Below are 19,504 nucleotides of genomic sequence, written 5' to 3'. Positions count from 1 at the left end.
ACTTCCCCGCTGCCTGTGTCACTGTGGATTACACGAAGCTGCTCCCACTGGCATGGTCTACCCCGCAGTGGTAGTCACCCTCGTCCTCTTCCTGGATGTTCCTAATGGTCAGGTACCGATCCGAGCCCGAGCCTGAGACTGAGAAGTGCTCAGGGATCCCATCCCCCTTGGATCCCACAACTGCCCACTGGCATCACGACCCGGGGGCCCTTCACTGGGCTCTGCTGGTGCCAGTCTACAGCGTAACCACTGTAGCCACTGCTCAGGGTGCAGCTGAGTGTCACCGAGGCTCCTGGGGAGGCAGATGCAGTGGGTGGCCGAGTCAGCACGGGCTGGGAGAGGGACCACACACATCCCCATTAGGGCTCCAGTTGGGGAGCAGCGGCGAGGTGTTGGAGGAGAAAGGGCAGGGGTGGGGGGCTGGGGGCTGGGAGGTGGCAGTCCCTGTAGAGGCAGTGACCACTGCCCACCCTGACCTGTGAGGAGGGCGAGGAGGGTGAGGAGCAGAGGAGCCCAGGCCATGATGGAGACACTGCAGTGCTGGGTCCTGCAGGCCCTCAGCTGAGCCTGGGCCCCAAGCCTCTTATCCCCTTAGCACAGGCCTGGGCAGGGCACCACCCTCCATGCAAAGCCGCTCCCTGCCAAGGCTGGTGTTTAGCAAGGGCGGGGCCCAGAGTGGGAGTCAGTCCTAGCTGGTCACAGAGTTTGTCTCTCCCTGTGGCCAGACCCTGACCCACCCTCAGGACTCAGGCAAGGCCTCCTGGGTCCCTGCCTCAGGGCTGTGGATTGGGCCAGTAGGTGTCCTGGAAACTCCTTGGGGTCCACGTCCCATATCCCAGGTGATGTGCACAAAGCTTTTGCCTCTTTGGTGTCCCTCGGTGGGATGTAGCCACTTGGTCAGTTGATCCTGGAGCCGGCCCAAGGCACCAAGAGCCCTTCACGTAGTATTCAACAAACACGGGGTCTGTACCCACCCCACAACAGTCCCTGTCCTTGGCTCTGGGGAGCAGATTAAAGCAGGAGACCCATCCCCGCCCAGTCATTATCCAGTACTTCATGGGTGATGTCCCCCACAGTCACCACCTGATGTGACTGTGGGAGGACGTCCCCCCACCCCTGGGGCCTCTGGTTGCTCCAGGGAGATGCGTGGAGTCTCACCCAGTCTGGGCAGGGAGGGGAGGCTCCCAGAGCTACTGCGGTTTAACCCACAGATGTCCCGGGAGAAACAGGACTGCGAAGCGAGTGGGAGGGGGTAAGAGAGTGTAAGAAGCAGCGGGCTTTTTATCCTTTTCAGTTCCGACATCCAAACTTGAGACTTCTTTCATATCAGGGCCTTTATAACCGGATCACTGAGAAGCACTCATTTGCATTACACTGAAAGTAAATATCTCTGAAATCTTACCATTCTCATATTAATATTTTTATATTTTCTTTTGACCCCAATGTTTTGTTTTTCTTCAGATTTCTGTAGCTTGGTTACTTCACATTTTTACTAAAAAGGTAATATGAGTAAAAACAGACAAGGGAAGATCAATGGAGCATGAAGGTAGCTGGTGGCATATCCACTAGAATTCACTTTTTTTCCCCCCTCTCTAGGGTTTATTGGGGGCCCAGTGGAGATGTATCAATGTATACGTTCAGTTCAGCATATAAATTGTCTTTTAAATGCACCGTGAGTCTCCAGCCCTTGTCCACTCGGACCACATCAGACACCCGCCTGCTGTTCCTTTTCAGTGCCATTATCCGAATTTGTGACTGCTTCCATAAGGAGGGTCTTTATGACCAAGTCACTGTGTTTAACATATTTTCATGACACCGAAAAGAAATATCTCTTAAAGCTCAACATTCACATCTTTTTATTATTTTTTTCAATTGTCTGCCCCATGGTCAGTTGATTTAAGTTTTATTTTGGAGACTGACTTAGAGGCCTGAGATAATTGTCGCTTGACTCTCACCTTGGGGGGTCTCAAAGCCCTGGGCAGCCCTTGCCTGTGTTTCCCTCTGTCTTCCTTGGCCAAGCGACTGCATTTCTCTCTGGTGTGGGAGGCGGATCTCTGGGACAGAAATCAGAACAGCGGGGACAGGAAAAGGAAAAGAGGACTTGGAGAGACACTGTGCTTCTCAGGTGACATGTGAGGGTTTGGGTTGGTTCTTACTTGCCCAGGAGGGTGTGGCTGGGACTTTGGGTGCAGACGGCTGTCACTCCAGAAGGCGCGAGGCTGGATCCCCCGCCCGCCCCGGCCGGCCAGTCCCCGCGTCCCTGCTCCGGCCCAGCGGGAGGAGCCGGGCGGGGGGTTCCCGTCCCCGCGGGTGCCGATCCGGGAGCCTGTCCCAGCGGAACCCCCGCAGCCGCGCCCTCTCGTCCTTTTTATATTTTCCTTTGATCCTGACAGTTTCTTTTTCTTCAGATTTTCCCTGAAACGTGGCTTGCTCCCACTATGTGACAATGGTCCCCTCTCTGCCAGTCTCCAAAACTGTGTTCCTTAGTTCCCCATGAGCTCTGCGGCACTGGGTGCTCCCTGAGACAGCACAGCGGTCCTCTGCGCGCTCCTCACTCCCTGCTGAGCCCCAGCTGAGCCTTTAGCACCCACATTCCTACTAACAGCAGCTCAAACAATCCAGGCTTTTCTGCCAGGTTTCTCAAAATTCTCCCAACCTCTACCTCGTGCCTAATTCCAAAGTACTTCCATACTTTTAGGTATGTTTTACAGCAGCAATCCTTTCACTTATTTCCAGACATTTCCGTTTTGCACTGTGACAAATTATCACAAACTGAGTAGTTTAGGGGAAAAATACATTCATGTTTAGTGAGACATGCAGGAGGTCACAGGGATGTGTGCAGGGCAGTGGCCGGGGCTGGACGGTCCAGGACAGAGGATGGGGCTTGGTTAGCACCCAAGGGCCAGGCACTTTATCCTCTACAGATTTGGGGATATTCATATCTAAATCTATATCTGTCTATCTAGATGGCTACATATTTCATAAAAAGGAAGAGAGACAGAGAGAGAAGAGAGGGAGAGAGAGAAAGTACCAAGCTTCTGTTCAGACAGCTTTCACAGAGTAGCTATTGGACTTAGGTCAGAAGTCACATGAGGAGGGACAACGTATGTCTGATGGCATGGGACAGCCGCACAGAGCAAGAGGACGGATCCGTTCAATGCAGAGATTTCATTCTCCAGCACCGCTGGCCAGCTAAGTTTGCCATACGTTAAAAAGAGAAGATGAAATCCAACTCTAAGGCTTACATTTTCTGTGACTGAGAAAGTGGACATGTCATAAAGGCAGATAAAGCATATTATAAGGGGTGAGTCTTTGAAGAGGTGAGTTAGCCCTTCCATTTTGGAAATGAATATGATATCCGCTTTAGTAAGAATGTACTGTTTATCAAAAGCATGTCAAGAGAAGGCAACTCTCTAACCCTCCTTGCCTTGAAGAAACGATCATTTCAAGCAGAGCAATGATTGTCACATCTACAGTGACCGTCCATTCTGACAGCCATCGACCAAAGAAATGTTTATTTGAAACGTGTCTTGTTCACTTAGATGCCAACAGCAATGGTGATTTTATTGAAAACATAAAATAACATAAACGTTTCATTTTATCTGAGCTTTTTAGTTGAAATAACAACTTAAAATTCAACTGCAATCATGTGTGCCACCTGGTTAAGTGCTAAAGAGAAATATACATCTTGTAAATGTCACAGATGTGTGTGCAGAAGCATCATCATCCCTTTTATGTGTTCAACAACAAAGTGAAAGATGACTTTGATATGAACCAAAACCTGCTATTTCAAGGTCATTTATCTCTTAAACACAAAATCAGTGATATGTTCATTGTGCTGCAAAATATTTCCACAGCGATTAATTAAATGTATAACTAATATTATTATGGAAAGAAACTACATTTCTCTCTTTTACATGATATATTGTAATCTAAATTTTCCATATGTAACATACTGCACCAGCTTCTGATAACAGCTGGGGGTGCGTAATTTGGGATTAAAAGGGGTGCAAAATTTTGTGTTATACAAGCTTAGCAGCCATGCAACACTTCTATGTAGAGTGGGCATCAGGACTGAGGAATAATATTCTTATGCCCCCTCCATTTGACTTTATAAACTGATGGCTGACAAAATGTTCACAATCCATCTGTCACTGTTGCAGCTGCTTTTGGCTCTGTCCCCCCATCCCCATCCAAGAGAGTTCTTCTCCTTAGTATTACATTTCCCAGAGTGTAATGGGCAAGGCCAGCCCTGGTACTGTCACTGCCGTGGGTGCTGGAAGGAGAGGAACGGCCTCCTTGGGGCCAAATTAGATTTTCACAGCTGGGAGGGAGGCCCTGGGGGGAGGATGACAGGGTTGCTCACTCGCTAAATGGACACAGTTTCTTACTGTAACATGCCCTCTGAATGTGACTGAATTTTAGATACAGGTATAATTTGGCAGAAGAAATGCCTCTCAAATTATGTCTGAGATGTAATTGTGTTGGTGGAACCATAGTTTTGGCTTTTCTTTGATTTTTTTGAGTCTTCATAATTATTTGGTAAAAAACCTGGGAAAAATTCTGATTTTGTAAATAATAGTAGTGTGTATACATTTTAACAAAAGTAAGAGTAACAGCCAGCTTTTGTCTCACTTCCCCATCTGCCTGTGTCACTGTGAGAAGCACTGTTGTCCCATATGGCGCAGTAATAGTCAGCCTCGTCCTCAGGCTGCAGCCCAGAGATGTGCAGGATCCCTGCATTGGCCGAGGCATCTTTGGAGCCAGAGAAGCGGCTGGGGACCCCGGAGCCCTGGTGCTTATCTGAGTCAGACTTGAACCTCAGGAGAAATTGGGGAGGGCTCCCTGGCTTCTGCTGGTGCCAGTATACAGCATAGTTGCCAACACTGAAGCCACTGCTCAGGGTGCAGGTGAGTCTGGCTGATGCTCCAGGAGATGCAGAGAGGGAAGGTGGCTGAGTCAGCACAGGCTGGGACAGGGAACCTGCAAACACAGACACTTATGAGTGCTGGCGTAGGGTCCAGGGTGAAGTTTGTCAGAGAACCTTTCCAGAAGACCCAGAAGGAGACTGGGAGCAGCCCTGGGTTCCTGAAGCCTGTCCCTACCTGTGCAGTGAGAGAGGAGCACGAGGAGGAGAGGAGCCCAGGTCATGGTGGACACAGCCCCTGGTCCCCACAGTGGGGCTGGGCTGCCCCAGGCCTCCTTTTGTGCCCACCCTCTGCAGAGGAGGGGCTGCTCATGCAAATGTATTTCCCTCCAGGGACTGCCCAGCCCCTCCCTGAGCCCTGGGCTGGAGCTCAGCTCTCCCTGCACACTGAGGAGGAGGCAGCTTTGCTTTGCCCCTTGGGGGAGCCCTGGGAGGAAACACCTGCTGAGACCATATCAAGGGCCCTGCTCAGGGGACTGTGCCAGGCCAGAGAGGACACAGCTGTTGAGTCCCTGTCAGTGAGCACAGGACACAGCCCAGAGGGCCTTCCTTCTTGGAGTGACTGGTCCTCACTGAGCAGCTGTGTGGGACCACAGGGCAATCCCCCAGTCCCCCCTGCTGGTCACAGGCACACACCTCCCGGTGGCCCAGAGACCTGAGAGCCCAGCTGGTCTCTGCAGCTCCCCAGTCACTGTCTCTGGACACACAGCCGTGGGCTGACTCCCTGGTGGAGTGACCCCAACACACTGTGAGTGATCACTGGGATTTCTCATTCCCAGAAGGAGCCCTGGACTATGTCAGGTGTAATCACGTGCATATATAGCTTTTTTAGTTATTAGCTCCCCATAACTTTCTAACTTTCTATAAAAACCTAAATGTCCTCATGTGCCATCGTTGTAGGCACCACAGATGGTGGAACATTGAGCTGATGTGAACGGCAGGGACAGGCTGTGCAGGGGAGTGGGATGGAAGGACAGTGTCCTTGGAATTGGCTCAGGGATGTGTTTAAAATTCAGCAACTTAGAAAACATTTCAAAGGTCCCTCAATGAAGATGCTGAGTAGACATGATTTGTGAGAAACTAGTAGCTGTGTAGAAATAACATTTAATTGTTCATAGTCTAACACAGTTCTTAAGTTTTTGAAGTGAGATTTTCTTTCTAAATTATCGCTTTTTTGATTATCTGTGTCTTATATTTCTGGTTAGTATTTTGTTTTAGAGAGAATGCAATGTGTTTGTATTCCAAACACAATTTTCCTTATTTTTATTTTCTTGTTCATAGTTTTTATAGTTTACTAGCAAGGTAAGTGTGACATTTTAATGTTTCTGCAGAAATGTTGATGCCTGGACACATGAATGCAGACACGATCCCTTCCTCACTGTATCCCAGGTGCAGATCTGTTTAACTGTGCAAATGGTGCCAGACCCCCAGACTCGGAGGCTCTTTTGGTAAATAACTATGTCCAGGGTCCTCTGATCCCCTCAGGCCTCTCTCCTCAAGGTACCCAGAGAGATCCTTCCATTCAGGTCTGGCAGGTCGCCCTGGGATTAGACTCCATCCTTCCCATCAATACAGTCCACCTCTACACTTAGTTAAGTCTCATTTTATTCCATCTAAAGGAATTTCTATTTTTTCATAGAACACTGTTTTGCATTGTCTGTCATGAGGGTGTCTGGATGCTGATGGGCTGTTTGGCCACTGATGCTGGCTCCATGTGAGCACAGAGAGAAGTGACTGCAGTCACGTCCCCATCCAAGTCCCGGTTCCCAGTGGAACATCCCCCGCTGAGGCATCAGGGGACACTCACTGGATCTGCTGTGTGTCCCCCATGGTGAGTGACAGAGTGGCATGCTCAGGAGCAGGCTCCACAACAGGCCTGGAGCCCTGAAGCTACAGAGCCCAGCATAGGTGGAGTCTGCAAGATGCTTTATCTCCTGGGCCTGGGATGGAGGTTTCCCCTCACTCTGCCCATTCCACTGTCTGTGACAGGAGCTCTGCTCTTGAACAAAAATGTTCTGCTTCATGGAGGGGAGCAGGCTGAGTGTGGGATTCAACACGGCCTCAGTCCCAAGTGGCCTGAAGTCAGTGACTCATGAAGGGCCTCAGACCTTCAGCTGCTCCCATTTGACTGGAAGCAGGATGGCGTTTGCATAGATCCCCAACACCACCAGCCACTAGGGAAATGCAGTCAAGTCTAGAGAAATAGACCACTTCAGACCCATTGGGGTTTCTATAAACAAAATGACAGGTAATGACAAATGTTGATGAAAATGTGGAAAAATTAAAACTCTTATATATTATTCATGGAAATGTAAAGTGGTGCATCCCCTTTGGAAAGCAATCAGACATTTCCTCAAAAACAGTAATTATATCACCCTGAACGTCCACTCCTACCAAAGCCAACAAAAATACACACATAAGTCCACAGGGAAATTTGGAACGTGTGTACCATGATTACAGCAGCGTTACTCATAAAATGGAAAGTCTTAAGCAAACTAAATGTCCAACAACTCTTGAATGGTTTAACAACCTGTAGTACATACATACAGTGGAATATATTTTGGCAATAAAAATGAATGAAGCAATAAATTACATCTTGATATATTTCATGTATGAAAATTAACCTAATAAACATTTTTATGCACTAATCTCCTAAGTTATGTAGAAAGCAAAAATTGGATTTACAAGCCAAAGTTATAGTAATACTAGCAAATAGACTAATAATTGTTTATTTGTAGGGTGATGAAAATATTCTAAATTCATGTTACGGTAATGGTTGCACAACTCAATAAATACTAAAGAAAATTTGAATGTGTATATTTTAAATGGGTGCAATTTATGACATACACATTATAATATATCTCAGTAAAGGTGTTTCAAAAAACAATATGAAAGCGGGCAAGGTCACTGGGTTTGGAAGGTCCCTGACCATTGAAAGCAGGTCTGTGCTCTGAGAGTTGGATCTTCAGATGTGAATGCCGTGGGGTTGGCCACAGTCAATCTTTTGCCTGGTGTTTGTCACAGGCAGTCATGACAGTGATCACAAGAAAGCAGGAGCAGGTTTTTGTCTCAGTTCCCCCTGTGTCTGCAGCACTGTGGAGCACCCAGGCTGCTGTCATAGGACTGGCAGTAATAATCAGCCTCGTCCTCAGCCTGGAGCCCCGTGATGGTCAGGGAGGCCGAGCTGCCAGACTTGGAGCCAGAGAATCGGGCAGGGACCCCCGAGGGTCTGTTGCTATCACCATAGATGAGGAGTTTGGGGGCCGTTCCTGGGAGCTGCTGGTACCACTGCACAGCATACCCACCCCCGATGTTGCTGCTGCTGCCTGAGCAGGAGATGGTGACCGTCTGCCCCGGGGCTCCAGACACCGAGGGCGGCTGAGTCAGCGCAGACTGGGCCCAGGACCCTGGAAGGGGAGAGACACAGACAGGGTGATTCTGGGTCTGGAGACAAGACGACAGAGCAGGGCCCCATGGTGTTCCCAGGGCCCTTCCCCTGCCCCAGTCAGGTCACCTGTGCAGTGAGCCAGGAGGGTGAGGAGGAGAGGGGCCCAGGCCATGGTGGGGACTGTCCCGAGTGCTGCCTTCTGTGCCCGCAGCTGAAGCAGCTTCCCCAGGTCTGTCCTTCCCTCTTCATCCCCTGAGAGGGGAGGCTCCCTCCATGCAAATGAGCCCCAGCTTTCTGCCCCCACCCTGGGCCCTGGTCAGGCCCCTGTGCCTGAGAGTGTCAGGGGTGGGCAGGGGAGGGGCTGTGTGGTCCCAGGGGGTGGGGAGGTCACAGCTGTGCCCTGAGCAGAGGGCACCAGGCAGGGCAGGTGGCTGGTCCCAGCTCTGATCACACCACAGCTCTCAGGAGCAGCCCCAGGTGCTCCCTGGTGTCCAGGCCCAGACACACCATCCTGTGACATAGTGACCAGAGTGTCCCAGGGCGAGCCCTGTCTCCCCACTGCCCTGTCCACTGCCCAAGTCTCATATGACCCTGATTTGTGAGAGCCATTAGGAATGACCCTTCAATATACGAGGCTAGAAGAAAATAGGGTTTATACTGAGTGATGAGTGCTGTCAGTCTTCTTAAAAATGACAACATTCTAACCATCACCAAAAAAAATATACAGTATATATTATTTTGACATAAAAATAATAAAGCTCAGCAGAAAAGATAATTGCAATTACTAAAGTCACAAAAAAGAAACAAAAGGTTGTGTCTGAGTAGAAAACTTGTGGAAGTATTACATGTGCACCAGCCTGGCGTGTGTGTGTGTGTGTGCTTGTGTGTGTTTGTATGTATGTGTGTGTGTGCGTGTGTGTGTGTGCTTGTGTGTGTTTGTATGTATGTGTGTGTGTATGTGTGTGTGTGTGAGAGAGTGTGTGTGTGTGCTTGTGTGTGTTTGTATGTATGTGTGTGTGTGCGTGTGTGTATATATGTGTGTGTTTGTATGTATGTGTGTGTGTATGTGTGTGTTTGTATGTATGTGTGTGTGCGTGTGTGTGTATATGTGTGTGTTTGTATGTATGTGTGTGTGTATATGTGTGTGTGTTTGTATGTATGTGTGTGTGTGTATATGTGTGTGTTTGTATGTATGTGTGTGTGTGTGTGTGTGCGTGTGTGTGCAGGGTGATGTGCAGTTACTTTTCCCACATTGTCCACTTTGATTTTCCCCGGGTCAAACCAGGTCCCTAGCTCTTCAGTTCCTCACTCCCTAATGTTCACTTTATTCTCAGGTGTTGGGGAAAACCTTCCCCCGTGACGGATTCTCAGATGTTACCAGCCCTTGAGTCCTTCCTGAACTTTCTTCTCAAAATTCCATCGATTGTATTCCTCAGTTCTTTAATTTGTGTTTGGTTTGAGTTTATGTATCTTAATTTTCTGATATTTTCTACATTTCCATTTGTTTACAGAGTGGTCATAGTTACTCATTGAAGGGATTTTATGGTTGTTGCTTTACAAACCTCGGTGACACCATTTAGCGTCTGAGCTGTTAATATCACAGTGTTCACGAGTGTTGATTTCATCTCTCATTTAAGTTGTCATTTTTCTGCTTCCTGATAAGACAAGTGGCAGTTTTTGTGCCCCAGACACTGCGGTGTTCTATTAGGAGACTCTGGCTCCCATTTAACCCTCTGTTGTCAGGGGACCCTCCTGCCCAGGCGAAGCACAAGGGCCCGGGGTCGCGGCTCAGCTCCCCACTGCCCAGCAGAGCGGGGCCCTGACTCTCGCCGCCCCAGGGCTGCTCACACCTTCCTGGGGAGAGGGGAGCTGATTTGCACAGACGTGTCCCCTTCAAGAGGGGCTGGGAGATTAGCTGTCCACTGGACTCTGCTGGGGGTCACTGACACCAGGCAGGGAAGGGGACAGCTGGAGCGCCGGTGACCCTGATCCCTCCTTCTGTTGAGTGTTCTGATCACCGGGGGGATTCTAATCTCCGCTCCTCACTGGCTGTCGAGATCGCCCAAGTCAGGGGTCAGGGTGGGGTCCTGGGGTGCTGACTGGCTGTGGCTGGTCCCATGTCATTCGTGTCATGGCTGGGGGTGGGGGTTCAAGTTCGAGTCTGCACTGGGCCCTGCCAAACTCACACGGGGGGATTGGAGATGACCAGCTCACACCAGCACTGCCTTGCCCGGCCTTGTGGATGCTGGTTGGGGGTGAAGGCTCCGCTGGTCACTGAACCCCACCGACTCTGCCCAAATGGGCCATCGGAGCACGGCCAGCTCCTGCTGGGCAGGGAGGTGTTGACAAAAGTGTTTCTGAGTCACCACAGCCTGGAGCTGCTGGGACCAGAATAAAATAACATAAAATCAACAGATGCCCACAGCCAGCATCGCTGCTGCTTCTAGGGAAGGAAACGGGGGCCGCCTGCCCCACACGCTGGGTGCTGCCGACGGTCACAGCAGCACAGACTGGGTCCAGCACCCTGACCTTCAGGACAGACAGAGTGAGGGGGTGGGTCAGGGGACAGAGACACCCCCAGGATCCCTGGTCCTTCATCCGCAGCCGGACACCTGGCCCAAGCCGCCTAATCCGCGCCAGCTGTCCAGGGGTAGGGAGAGACCCTTCATTTATCCAGTCACCCCCTGGGCTGTCACAGCCCCACCCTGAGCTCTGCCCCTGACCCCTGCCTGGAAAGCTGACCCTGGGAGGGGTGGGTCTGGGCAGGGCTGTTCTGTGGCTCCCCAGGGACCAGTGAGGACACAGCTGCTGGCCCAGTGAGCAGGGCACAGAGGGCTCCAGACCTGGGCCAGGTGGGGCTCCCAGCTGGGTCCCACAGCACAGGCCTCAGGGACAGGCCACAGCGCCCCCTGCTGCCCAGGGCCCAGACACACCCATGTGTCCTGTCTGCTCCACTGTGCAATTTTCCTCCCCCAAAAGGATGGAGCTGGGCAGTGTCCCTGCCCCACACACCTTAGTCTCAGGTCTGCACACAGCCTCCTCCCCCTGCCCAGCGTCCTGTGCGGTTCACAGGACAGTCCTGGGAGCTCAGCCTCCCTGAAGGGCTGCCCCTGGGGACACAGAGCAGGAAGCCCAGTGGGGACAGGGAGCACCTCCCTGCAGGGCACCAGGAGCTGCTGCCTCTTCCTCCTCCCAGGCAGAGCAGAGCCTGCTCCCCAGATGGCCAGGAGCTGTCCTTGGGCCCAGCCGCTCCCTCTGGGACCCCTCTTCCTCTCAGCCTCTTGCTGACCTGCATTGCAGAATGAGAAGAGGAATATAAATACTCAATATCTGCAAATCCCAGACATGAATTGCACAGTGGCACAGACACTGAGTGTGACTTTGAGGGAGATGAGGTGGCTGAGCCCTTTGGCGGGAGCCTCCTGGGTCCTGATCCCTCTCCGCCCTCACCGGGCACTGAGCGGTGATCACCGCCTTTTACATGGGTACCAGCAGCCTCTAATCACGCTGAGGGCACGGGGACCAAATGCTCCTGCCATCTCAGAGACAGCCCTGCAGAGTGTGGGGACAGTGCTGGGACGGAGGCCCTGGGCTGTGCAGGGCCCTCAGGCAGCCCTGAGTCCTCACCTGGGCTGAGCCTCAGTGAGCAGAGGGAGGGAGGAGGGGAAGGGGGGAGTCCAGGCGTGGGGAGCACCTCTAAGCTCTGCTCCCCAAGGCCCGCTCCTCACCCCCCCACACCCGGGGCGAACATGGCCCTTTACCATCTGTGCTTCTCCACTGGGCTGTGCAAGCCCCACTCAGGGCAGGGTGTGACCTGCTCCTGGGAGCTGGTGCTGGGAGGGAGATCACTGGGAAGGGAGTGACCTGCACACCTCAGAGGCTCTGGGTGGGACAGCAGGTGGGACAGGGAACCATGGACAGAGCACACTGAACATGGATGTCATGTGATCTTCTCCAGGGACACTCAGGGACAGGCCCAGGCCCACTTCAGCTCCAGGGCCCGGGTCCTGCCAGGTCTCTTCTATTTCACAGCTCTAGGTCCCATGTGTCCTCCCTCTTAGGCTCACAAAGGACAATGTCTTCTTCATTGTGCACCCCTGTTACCACAGGAGGCCCCACGCCTGTCCTCCAACCTCCTCTGCAGACCACCTCCTGCTCACTGCAGTTTGCTTTTCTGCATAATCCTGGGGTCTCAGCCTCCCTGAGGATGTCTCTGCAGGAAACTCACACTGCAGACAGCTCAGACCTGGACAGGACAGCTGGGCCTGGGCCGCCCAAGGCTGAGCTTCTACATCTGCCCTAGGCCAAGCCAGAGACTCTCAGAATGATGAGCCTGCATGTCCTTAAGTGTCAGACTGCACTGTCACATCCAGTTTCTGAGGATCAGACGTGGAGATGGAGATGTTGTCTTCAAAGACTATTGGAAGTGTGTTCTGATAATCGCAGACGGAAACTGTCTACCCATTAAGCAATGGCCACTCCCACCCCCCAGCCCCTGGGCACCCATGGAGCACGGGGGGACTGGGGACCTGGATGAGGCAGAAGAGCCCAGGTCCAGGAGCCCATCATGATGCAGGAAGGAGCAGGGAGCAGAGAGCAGCTCCCCTGGTGGCTCTTGGCAGATGCTGCTAGACCAGGTGACAGCTTTCTGTGGGCTGTGACTTTCATCCCTCTTGTCCCCAGGGAAGTCAGGTGCCTTCCAGCATCATCCCAACCAAAGCCCCAGAGAGGGGAAAGAATAAGGCTCATGGGATTAAAGTCGGGAAGGGGGGCAGTGCTGGGTCCCAGAGCCACCTCCTCACAGGGAGGTCTCGTCCTGCACCTGTGACTCCATGGGCTCCCTGGGGACACCCTCTGAGGATACAGAGGCCCCGGCTTCCCTAAGGCTTCAGAGTTCAGGGAACGATCCCCAAAGCCTCAGCCAGGTGAAAGGAACATCTCGGGGACCAAACAGAGGGATCCTGGGCTTCTGGGTCTAGCACCGCCTGCTCCCCGAGAGCCCCCACCACACACACGGGTGCTCTTACAGCCTCTGGAGAGAAACATTCCCTTCCTGCTGGGATGCCAGTCAGAGAAGGTGCTGTTGTCATTGACATCTTAAAGATTAGCCAAGTTAAAAGCATCACACCTTCTGGGAGCAGAGGTGACATCAGACCTGAGCCGGTGTTGGTCACAGGCAGGGACAGGGGAGAGATGGATTTGATGGCGGCATGGAGGGCAGATCCTTGCCTCACTCCCCCATGGATGGGAGCACATGGTGGCATCTGGTTATATGCAGCTGTGACAATGATGATTAGCCTGTCCCTCAGCCTGGAGCCCAGGGGTGTCAAGGAGAATCAGCCTGGGACCCCTGAGGGTCCATCACTCCTGTCCTAGGTCACAAACTCTGCCTTTCTTTCTGGAACCCTCGGTGCCAGTTTCCATGGTCGCCCCAGTGTCTCTGCAGCTCCATGTGTAGTAGAAGGTGACTTTGGGACCTGGGCACATCACAAGCTGCAGGGGGGATGACACCTGCGTATCTTGGTGAGTTTCTGCTCCCTGGCGTCCTTCAGCTCCCACGTCACAGCCTGGACCACTGAGAAGCCCCAGTGGGGCAGGACAGGAGAGGACACAAGTCAGTGCCCGTGGGCTCAGGAAAACCCACCCGTGGGGTCCCCATGGTCCTGAGAGGGATGAGCTGGTGGAAAGTCACGTTCATGGGACCTACTTCCCCCGACTCCCCTGGGGCAGGCTCAGCATTTCCCAGCAGTGGTGGGGTCTGCCCCTCCCCCTCTCTCCTCCCACTGGGAGCTTTGCTGGTCTCAGGGACACAGTTGCCTCCACAGTTACCCCCTACCTAGACCTGACAGCTGCAGGTTCAAGCAGCAGCAGGGGAGCCAGGCCAGCTCTGTGCCTGGAACCCGTCCCTGACCTGTTTCCTCAAGCAGCATTTTGCATCTCACTTCCTGGTCCCTGTGACACAGGAGGCCCTGGACAGGCCTGAGCACACATAACTGTTGAGGGAGGGGGAGGTCTCCGCTCTGACCCCTGGAAGAGCAAAGTCCATGCTGTAGGGAATGTCCCCATTCTGGGTTGGTCCCCAGCTCCTGAGCAGGATATAAGCTAAAAAGGGATCATTTGCCCCTTTCAAGAAAAAAAAAAAGCTCCACATGGATAAGGGGGCAACATTTCAGTGTCATCAGGATTTTTATTTTCATTTTTAGTTTTCCTGAGACTTCAGAAACATTGAAGGAAAATTAAGAGTAGAAATATTTGAAACCACCAGGCGCTTTCAAGCTTGTATACGTTTAACATATTTTAAAATTTGAAAATCGTCACAGAACAAAACCCTGAGCAGGCTGAGGTTTTTGTCCCACTTCCTCATCTGCCTGTGTCACTGTGATTATTACCACTGTCCCAGGTCTGACAGTAATAGTCAGCCTCGTCCTCAGACTGGATGTTGGAGATGGTTAAGTAGCGGTCAGCCCCGGAGCTGGAGCCCGAGAAGCGATCGGGGATCCCGTCCCCCTTGCTGTGGCTTCCATCACTCTTAAGCCACATCAAGTACCGAGGGGCCTTCCCCGGCTGCTGCTGAAGCCACGCAATGCCATAGTTGCTGTGTCCACTGGTCAGGGTGCAGGTGAGCTTGGCCGAGGCTCCCAGGGAGGCAGATGCAGAGGGCGACTGAGTCAGCACAGGCTGGGAGAGGGACCCTGGAAACACAGACACACATTATGTCCTGGAGGAAGGACAAGAGGGAAGGGCAATGTGGCATGGGTCTGGGAGGTGGCGTCAGTGAGCTGGGGGTCGGGATGCTGAGGACCGTCCTGACCTGTGCAGTGGAGGAGGAGGGTGAGGAGGAGGAGGGGGGCCCAGGCCATGGTGCGGACGCCCCAGAGCTGTGCTGAGGCTGCCACGCTGCAGGTGTCTCTTATCCACCCTCCAGCCCCAGAGGAGGGAGGGGGCCCTGCATGCAAATGTGCTGCTCCTGCCCTGCCCACCAAGCCCGCCCTGGGCCTGTGTGCAGCCCCAGTGTCTGGGTGTCATTACTGGGAGGGGGGCCTGGGCTGGGCCTGGTGCAAGTCTCCCCAGGGGCCCAGAGAGGACCCACCTGCTGGCACCAATGAGCTCTGAGCAGGGACCAAGGTCAAGTGTCTGGTTTCCCAGTTGAGCCACTCAGAGCCCTCAGTGTTAGCCCACAGCGCCCCCTGCTGCCCAGGCCCAGGTGCAGTGTGTCTGGGACCAGATGCCAGGGGGTCCTGACAGAGGTTTCTGTCCCCACCAGGGCCTTGACCACTGCTTGCTCCCTGCACAAGGACAGAGCCAGTCCCCTCCTCATTGCAGCTCCTACCTTGTCTTAGTCTTTAACTTTCCTATTTCAGCCTTCTCAGTGGGAACAGGACACACAACTCTGCCTATATTAAAAGGGGAGGGATGTCTCCTATACAAACTGTACGTGAAATAAAATGTACATTTGCAGAGAACGGGGACAATCCAGCCACGAAGCCATTTCCCAGGCTGCTCATGCAGCAGGTTTCTCCCTCCCCACGTGATTCCTCAGGAGGTCACACACAGGGAGAGAGTGGGAGTGTCTGGAGGGTAAGTGAGCAGGCTTGGTGACTCACTGGGTTCCCTGGGGAATGAGCACAGACCCAGGGAGGAGAAGGGGAAGGTCCCTGAGCGATGAGAAAATGGAATCAGCTCACTGTGAGCTTCTGCTGAAGTGCAGGATCAGAGAAGTTCAAGAGAAACAGAGGATGTAAAAATGCAGAAGAAAAGATATTTTCAAATTCCAGGACTTTTCTTATACAAATGCTTTAGTAATTAATTGAGGAGCTCACAGGAGAGAAGGGAATTGGAACGAAGGAGATAGACCGGAGCGTTGAGAGTGGAAGTCGTGAATCAGAGATGGGAAGGGAAGGGTGAGGATGGTCCACACTATAGAAGTGACTGGAGGAGAAGCCACTAGGGACATTGGGCAGGAGCAGAAGGAGGTCAGATTGAGGGAGGTTTGGGGTGTGTTGCTCGTGAGTCACCAGAGACTGAGAACAGAACCGTGGAACCCGAATCACACACGTGTTAGGACTGAGAAGGAGGACAGGGGACCCTTCAAAGGCTGCTCTCTGAAATCTCTTCGCACCTGGGCAGAGAGTGAGGAGGGAGAGGAGTCCAGTCCATGGTGTGGCCTTGCCAAAAATCCTCTAGAGTCACAGGTGTTTCTGGTCTCTGGGATAGGTCTTGTGTCTCCTCCTCAGCTCCCTGGGAGAAGGGTGTGTTTGCGTCATGCTTTATGCAAATATGAGCCCTTCACCAACACCACCAGCACCATGGGATTCTGTGTCTTTGGCCCAGGGGGCAACTCTCTTGTCAGGGACAGTTGGGCTGATATCAGCTCTGAGTTTGCCCCTTGGGAGGAAGCACCTGCTGTCACCTCTAACTGAGGCCAGTGAGCACAGGCCCAGGGACCATGAAATTTGAACCATTTAAGTGTGTTTCAGGCCTGGCTCAGCTCTGGGAAGATCCACAGCGCCCCCAGCTGGGCTGTGATAACTATGGCTTCCACTTTCTCTAATTGTATTAAATGTCTTGTCCAATGCCCAAATTTCAGTTTCATTCTCACTTGTTTTTAAGTCTGTCCAAGGAGATTTTTTTTAAATTTAACTTAAAATTTTTTGCCTTGTAATTTATGTTCAGTTTGTTCTTATGACTTGTAATTTTTTCTCAAATTTTCTCCATTCTCATTTATTTCAAGAATATCAGAAATCGCTCATCCTAGGAACTGTACGGTTGCTGACTTAAGTACGTGAGCCATGTAATTTCATCACCTAGATCATCTCAGTGCCAGTGTCTGTGCATTGTCTTTTCCTCACTCAAGTTGTAATTTTCCTGGTTCTTGATATGACAAGTGATTTTTTTATTGTATTGAAGACATTTTGGATATTATATCATGAGACTCTCTAGAGGTTTTGTCAATACATCTGAAATAGCACCTACTTTTGCTTTCTAGTTTTCTCTGTTAATTTTCCTTTGGTCATTCTAAGGAGCAATGGGACACATTCCCCTTTGTAAGCATTTAGTTTCAGATTTTGCCATGAGTCAAACGATACTGGAAATGGGTCCCCTGCAGTCTGCCTTCCATCTGCTGAAATGGTCCTGGAGCCTCACGTCTCTCTCATCCTGTATCATAATCTTTGTCTTTGAAGTTGGCCAAATGTGTCCCATTGAAGCCTATGACTTGAGGATGGGGAAATGCACTCTTGATCTGAAGTGACATCTTTCACCAAATCAGCTCCCCACAGCCTTAGGGACCTGCATCCTGCATTTCTTCTCTGGAAACTTCAGGGCTGAAGGATGAGCTGTGTGAAGTCTCAACTTCCTGCCCCAACAATCTATTTTTCCCCAAACCTAAGCCCAGCCCTGTGAGCATTTTCTTCCCTGCACAGGTGAAATAACATCTCCTCTTCTTTGTGGGTGATCAGAGGCTCCTCCTCCCTCCAGCAGTGAGACCCCTGGGAAATCTCAGAGCCCGGGGCTGGGAGTGCGAAGGGACAGGGGTTTCTCGCTGGCACAGTCTGTAATCTGTGTGCAGTATCAGCAGCGTGGGGACCAGGGCTGTGGGTGTGACACACAGAGCGGTGCTGCCAAGTTCGCCTGGCCACCCTCGTTCGCTGTAAGTAACTGCCCATGACCAGCGGGAGCTTCAGTGGAACTGCCTGTTCAGAGGACAAACAGCGTCGTCATTAAAGTAAGAGACTCCTGCCAACTCCACCCAGAGCAAAACAGGACATCATATGTCGCATTATCAGAAATTAAAAAAAATGTGCTGTGTTTGCATGAATTGGTGTGAACATCATGGAATATGTAAAAACACTTCATCTTTAAACTCCCCTATGGGGCAGAAGGGACAGGGACACGTGTATCTTTGTTGTAATGGGCTCTATTTTTATCTCACCCACCCGTGAATTTACATTTAGTGCAATTACTGATCCTGTGTCTGTGTCTACCTTTCTCTTTCTTCATCTGGGCTTGTTGCTTAATTCCTCCTGTCTCCCTTTTTATTTTCATTGAATCAAGTGTTTCCACTGAATCATTTCACACTCACTAGCTGTTTGCTTTTACATCCGACTATTTCATTAGGGACCCTAGATATTTCCAGTTGCAACCTTGTCTCCTTAGGGCCCACATTAATTTAATATTTTGTCCAATTTCCCTACAACAGAGAATATTACAAAAGTTTACACAATCCCTGTCCTTTTTGATAATCAATATCACTAGATGTTGTACATGTCCACATGTATTAATTATGAAAACTATTGAAACTATTGCTGTTGCTGGCGGTGCTGTTGATTCTGACTTCAGCATAACTCTATATTCAACCCATTTCCCTCTCCCTGTGCTGTGACCCTGCAGGACTCTCAAGGGAGCCTCTGGCTGGCTTTTATCATGTCAGCACCAAAAAATTGTGGAAATTCCCTCCATCTGGATTCCAGAGGTTTCTTCTCATCTCTTTTGTCCCTGCCACACGTGGGCTGGAATTCAGCATATGTTTTCACAAGGACCTTGTGGTGATTTGAAACCCTCATTGTCCAGTTTGTTTTTACACCTACAGGGAACTGCATTACCCTCAAATGTCTTTTAGTTTTCTTGGGCATAATCTAGTGTCTTTTCCTTGATTAGTGTATTCTACAGTCTGCACCTTCTTCCTGCCTGATTTTCTGTGGTGTCCCAGCCATCCATTCGAGGGAATGTTCCTGCCCCACTTGAGGACAATCACAGGACCCTGCAGACTTCAGGGAGCTGCGTTAGGTAAAGCCAAGAGCAGGGACATGTGTGAGTTTCCTCTTTGACTTCACAAATCTCACCACCTTTTCCCTGGACCACATGGTGACCACGCTCACTCCTAGCCACATGCCCGTCCTGAGACATGGGCACAAGCACACATTAAGGACACACGCCCAGACGTGTGAGATGACCAAGAACATTTGCCACCTGATCTGCCTTCCTTCGTGGCTATGATGAGGTTGGGATATTTTATGCTAATAGCTTCATGTTAGGATTGGCTGGACAGAAGTTTTCAGATCCAGTGAGGGGCCTCAGAACCTTGGCCCTGGAGGGAGAAATGACTGCAGGAATGTCCCTTGAGCCTGATATTGAAAGAGGGTCTATGGTTCAGGATGGGGGATCGGACAGGAGACTTGTGCCTCATTGCC

The 19,504-nt window shown here is 51.4% G+C and overlaps 1 protein-coding gene and 2 gene segments (V, D, J or C); all 3 read right to left on the bottom strand.

Annotated features, from left to right (window-relative positions):
- LOC123625661 overlaps window positions 1-8,539 on the bottom strand; it is a 628,644-nt gene extending 620,105 nt beyond the window's left edge. The window contains 2 exon segments of the V gene segment in view: window positions 8,027-8,334; window positions 8,442-8,539. Coding sequence covers window positions 8,027-8,334; window positions 8,442-8,487 — 354 coding nt within the window.
- Window positions 1-19,504, bottom strand: part of LOC123625663 (immunoglobulin lambda-1 light chain-like) — a 995,149-nt gene that overhangs the window by 661,003 nt on the left and 314,642 nt on the right. The window lies entirely within an intron of this gene.
- The window catches only part of LOC123625660, a 636,038-nt gene that overhangs the window by 614,403 nt on the left and 2,131 nt on the right, over window positions 1-19,504 (bottom strand).

This window comes from Lemur catta, chromosome 21 (genome assembly GCF_020740605.2).
Source record: "Lemur catta isolate mLemCat1 chromosome 21, mLemCat1.pri, whole genome shotgun sequence".
NCBI classification, from domain to species: Eukaryota; Metazoa; Chordata; class Mammalia; order Primates; family Lemuridae; genus Lemur; species Lemur catta.
Note: the sequence above shows the minus strand (reverse complement) of the source record. Positions and strands in the feature narration are given on the sequence as shown.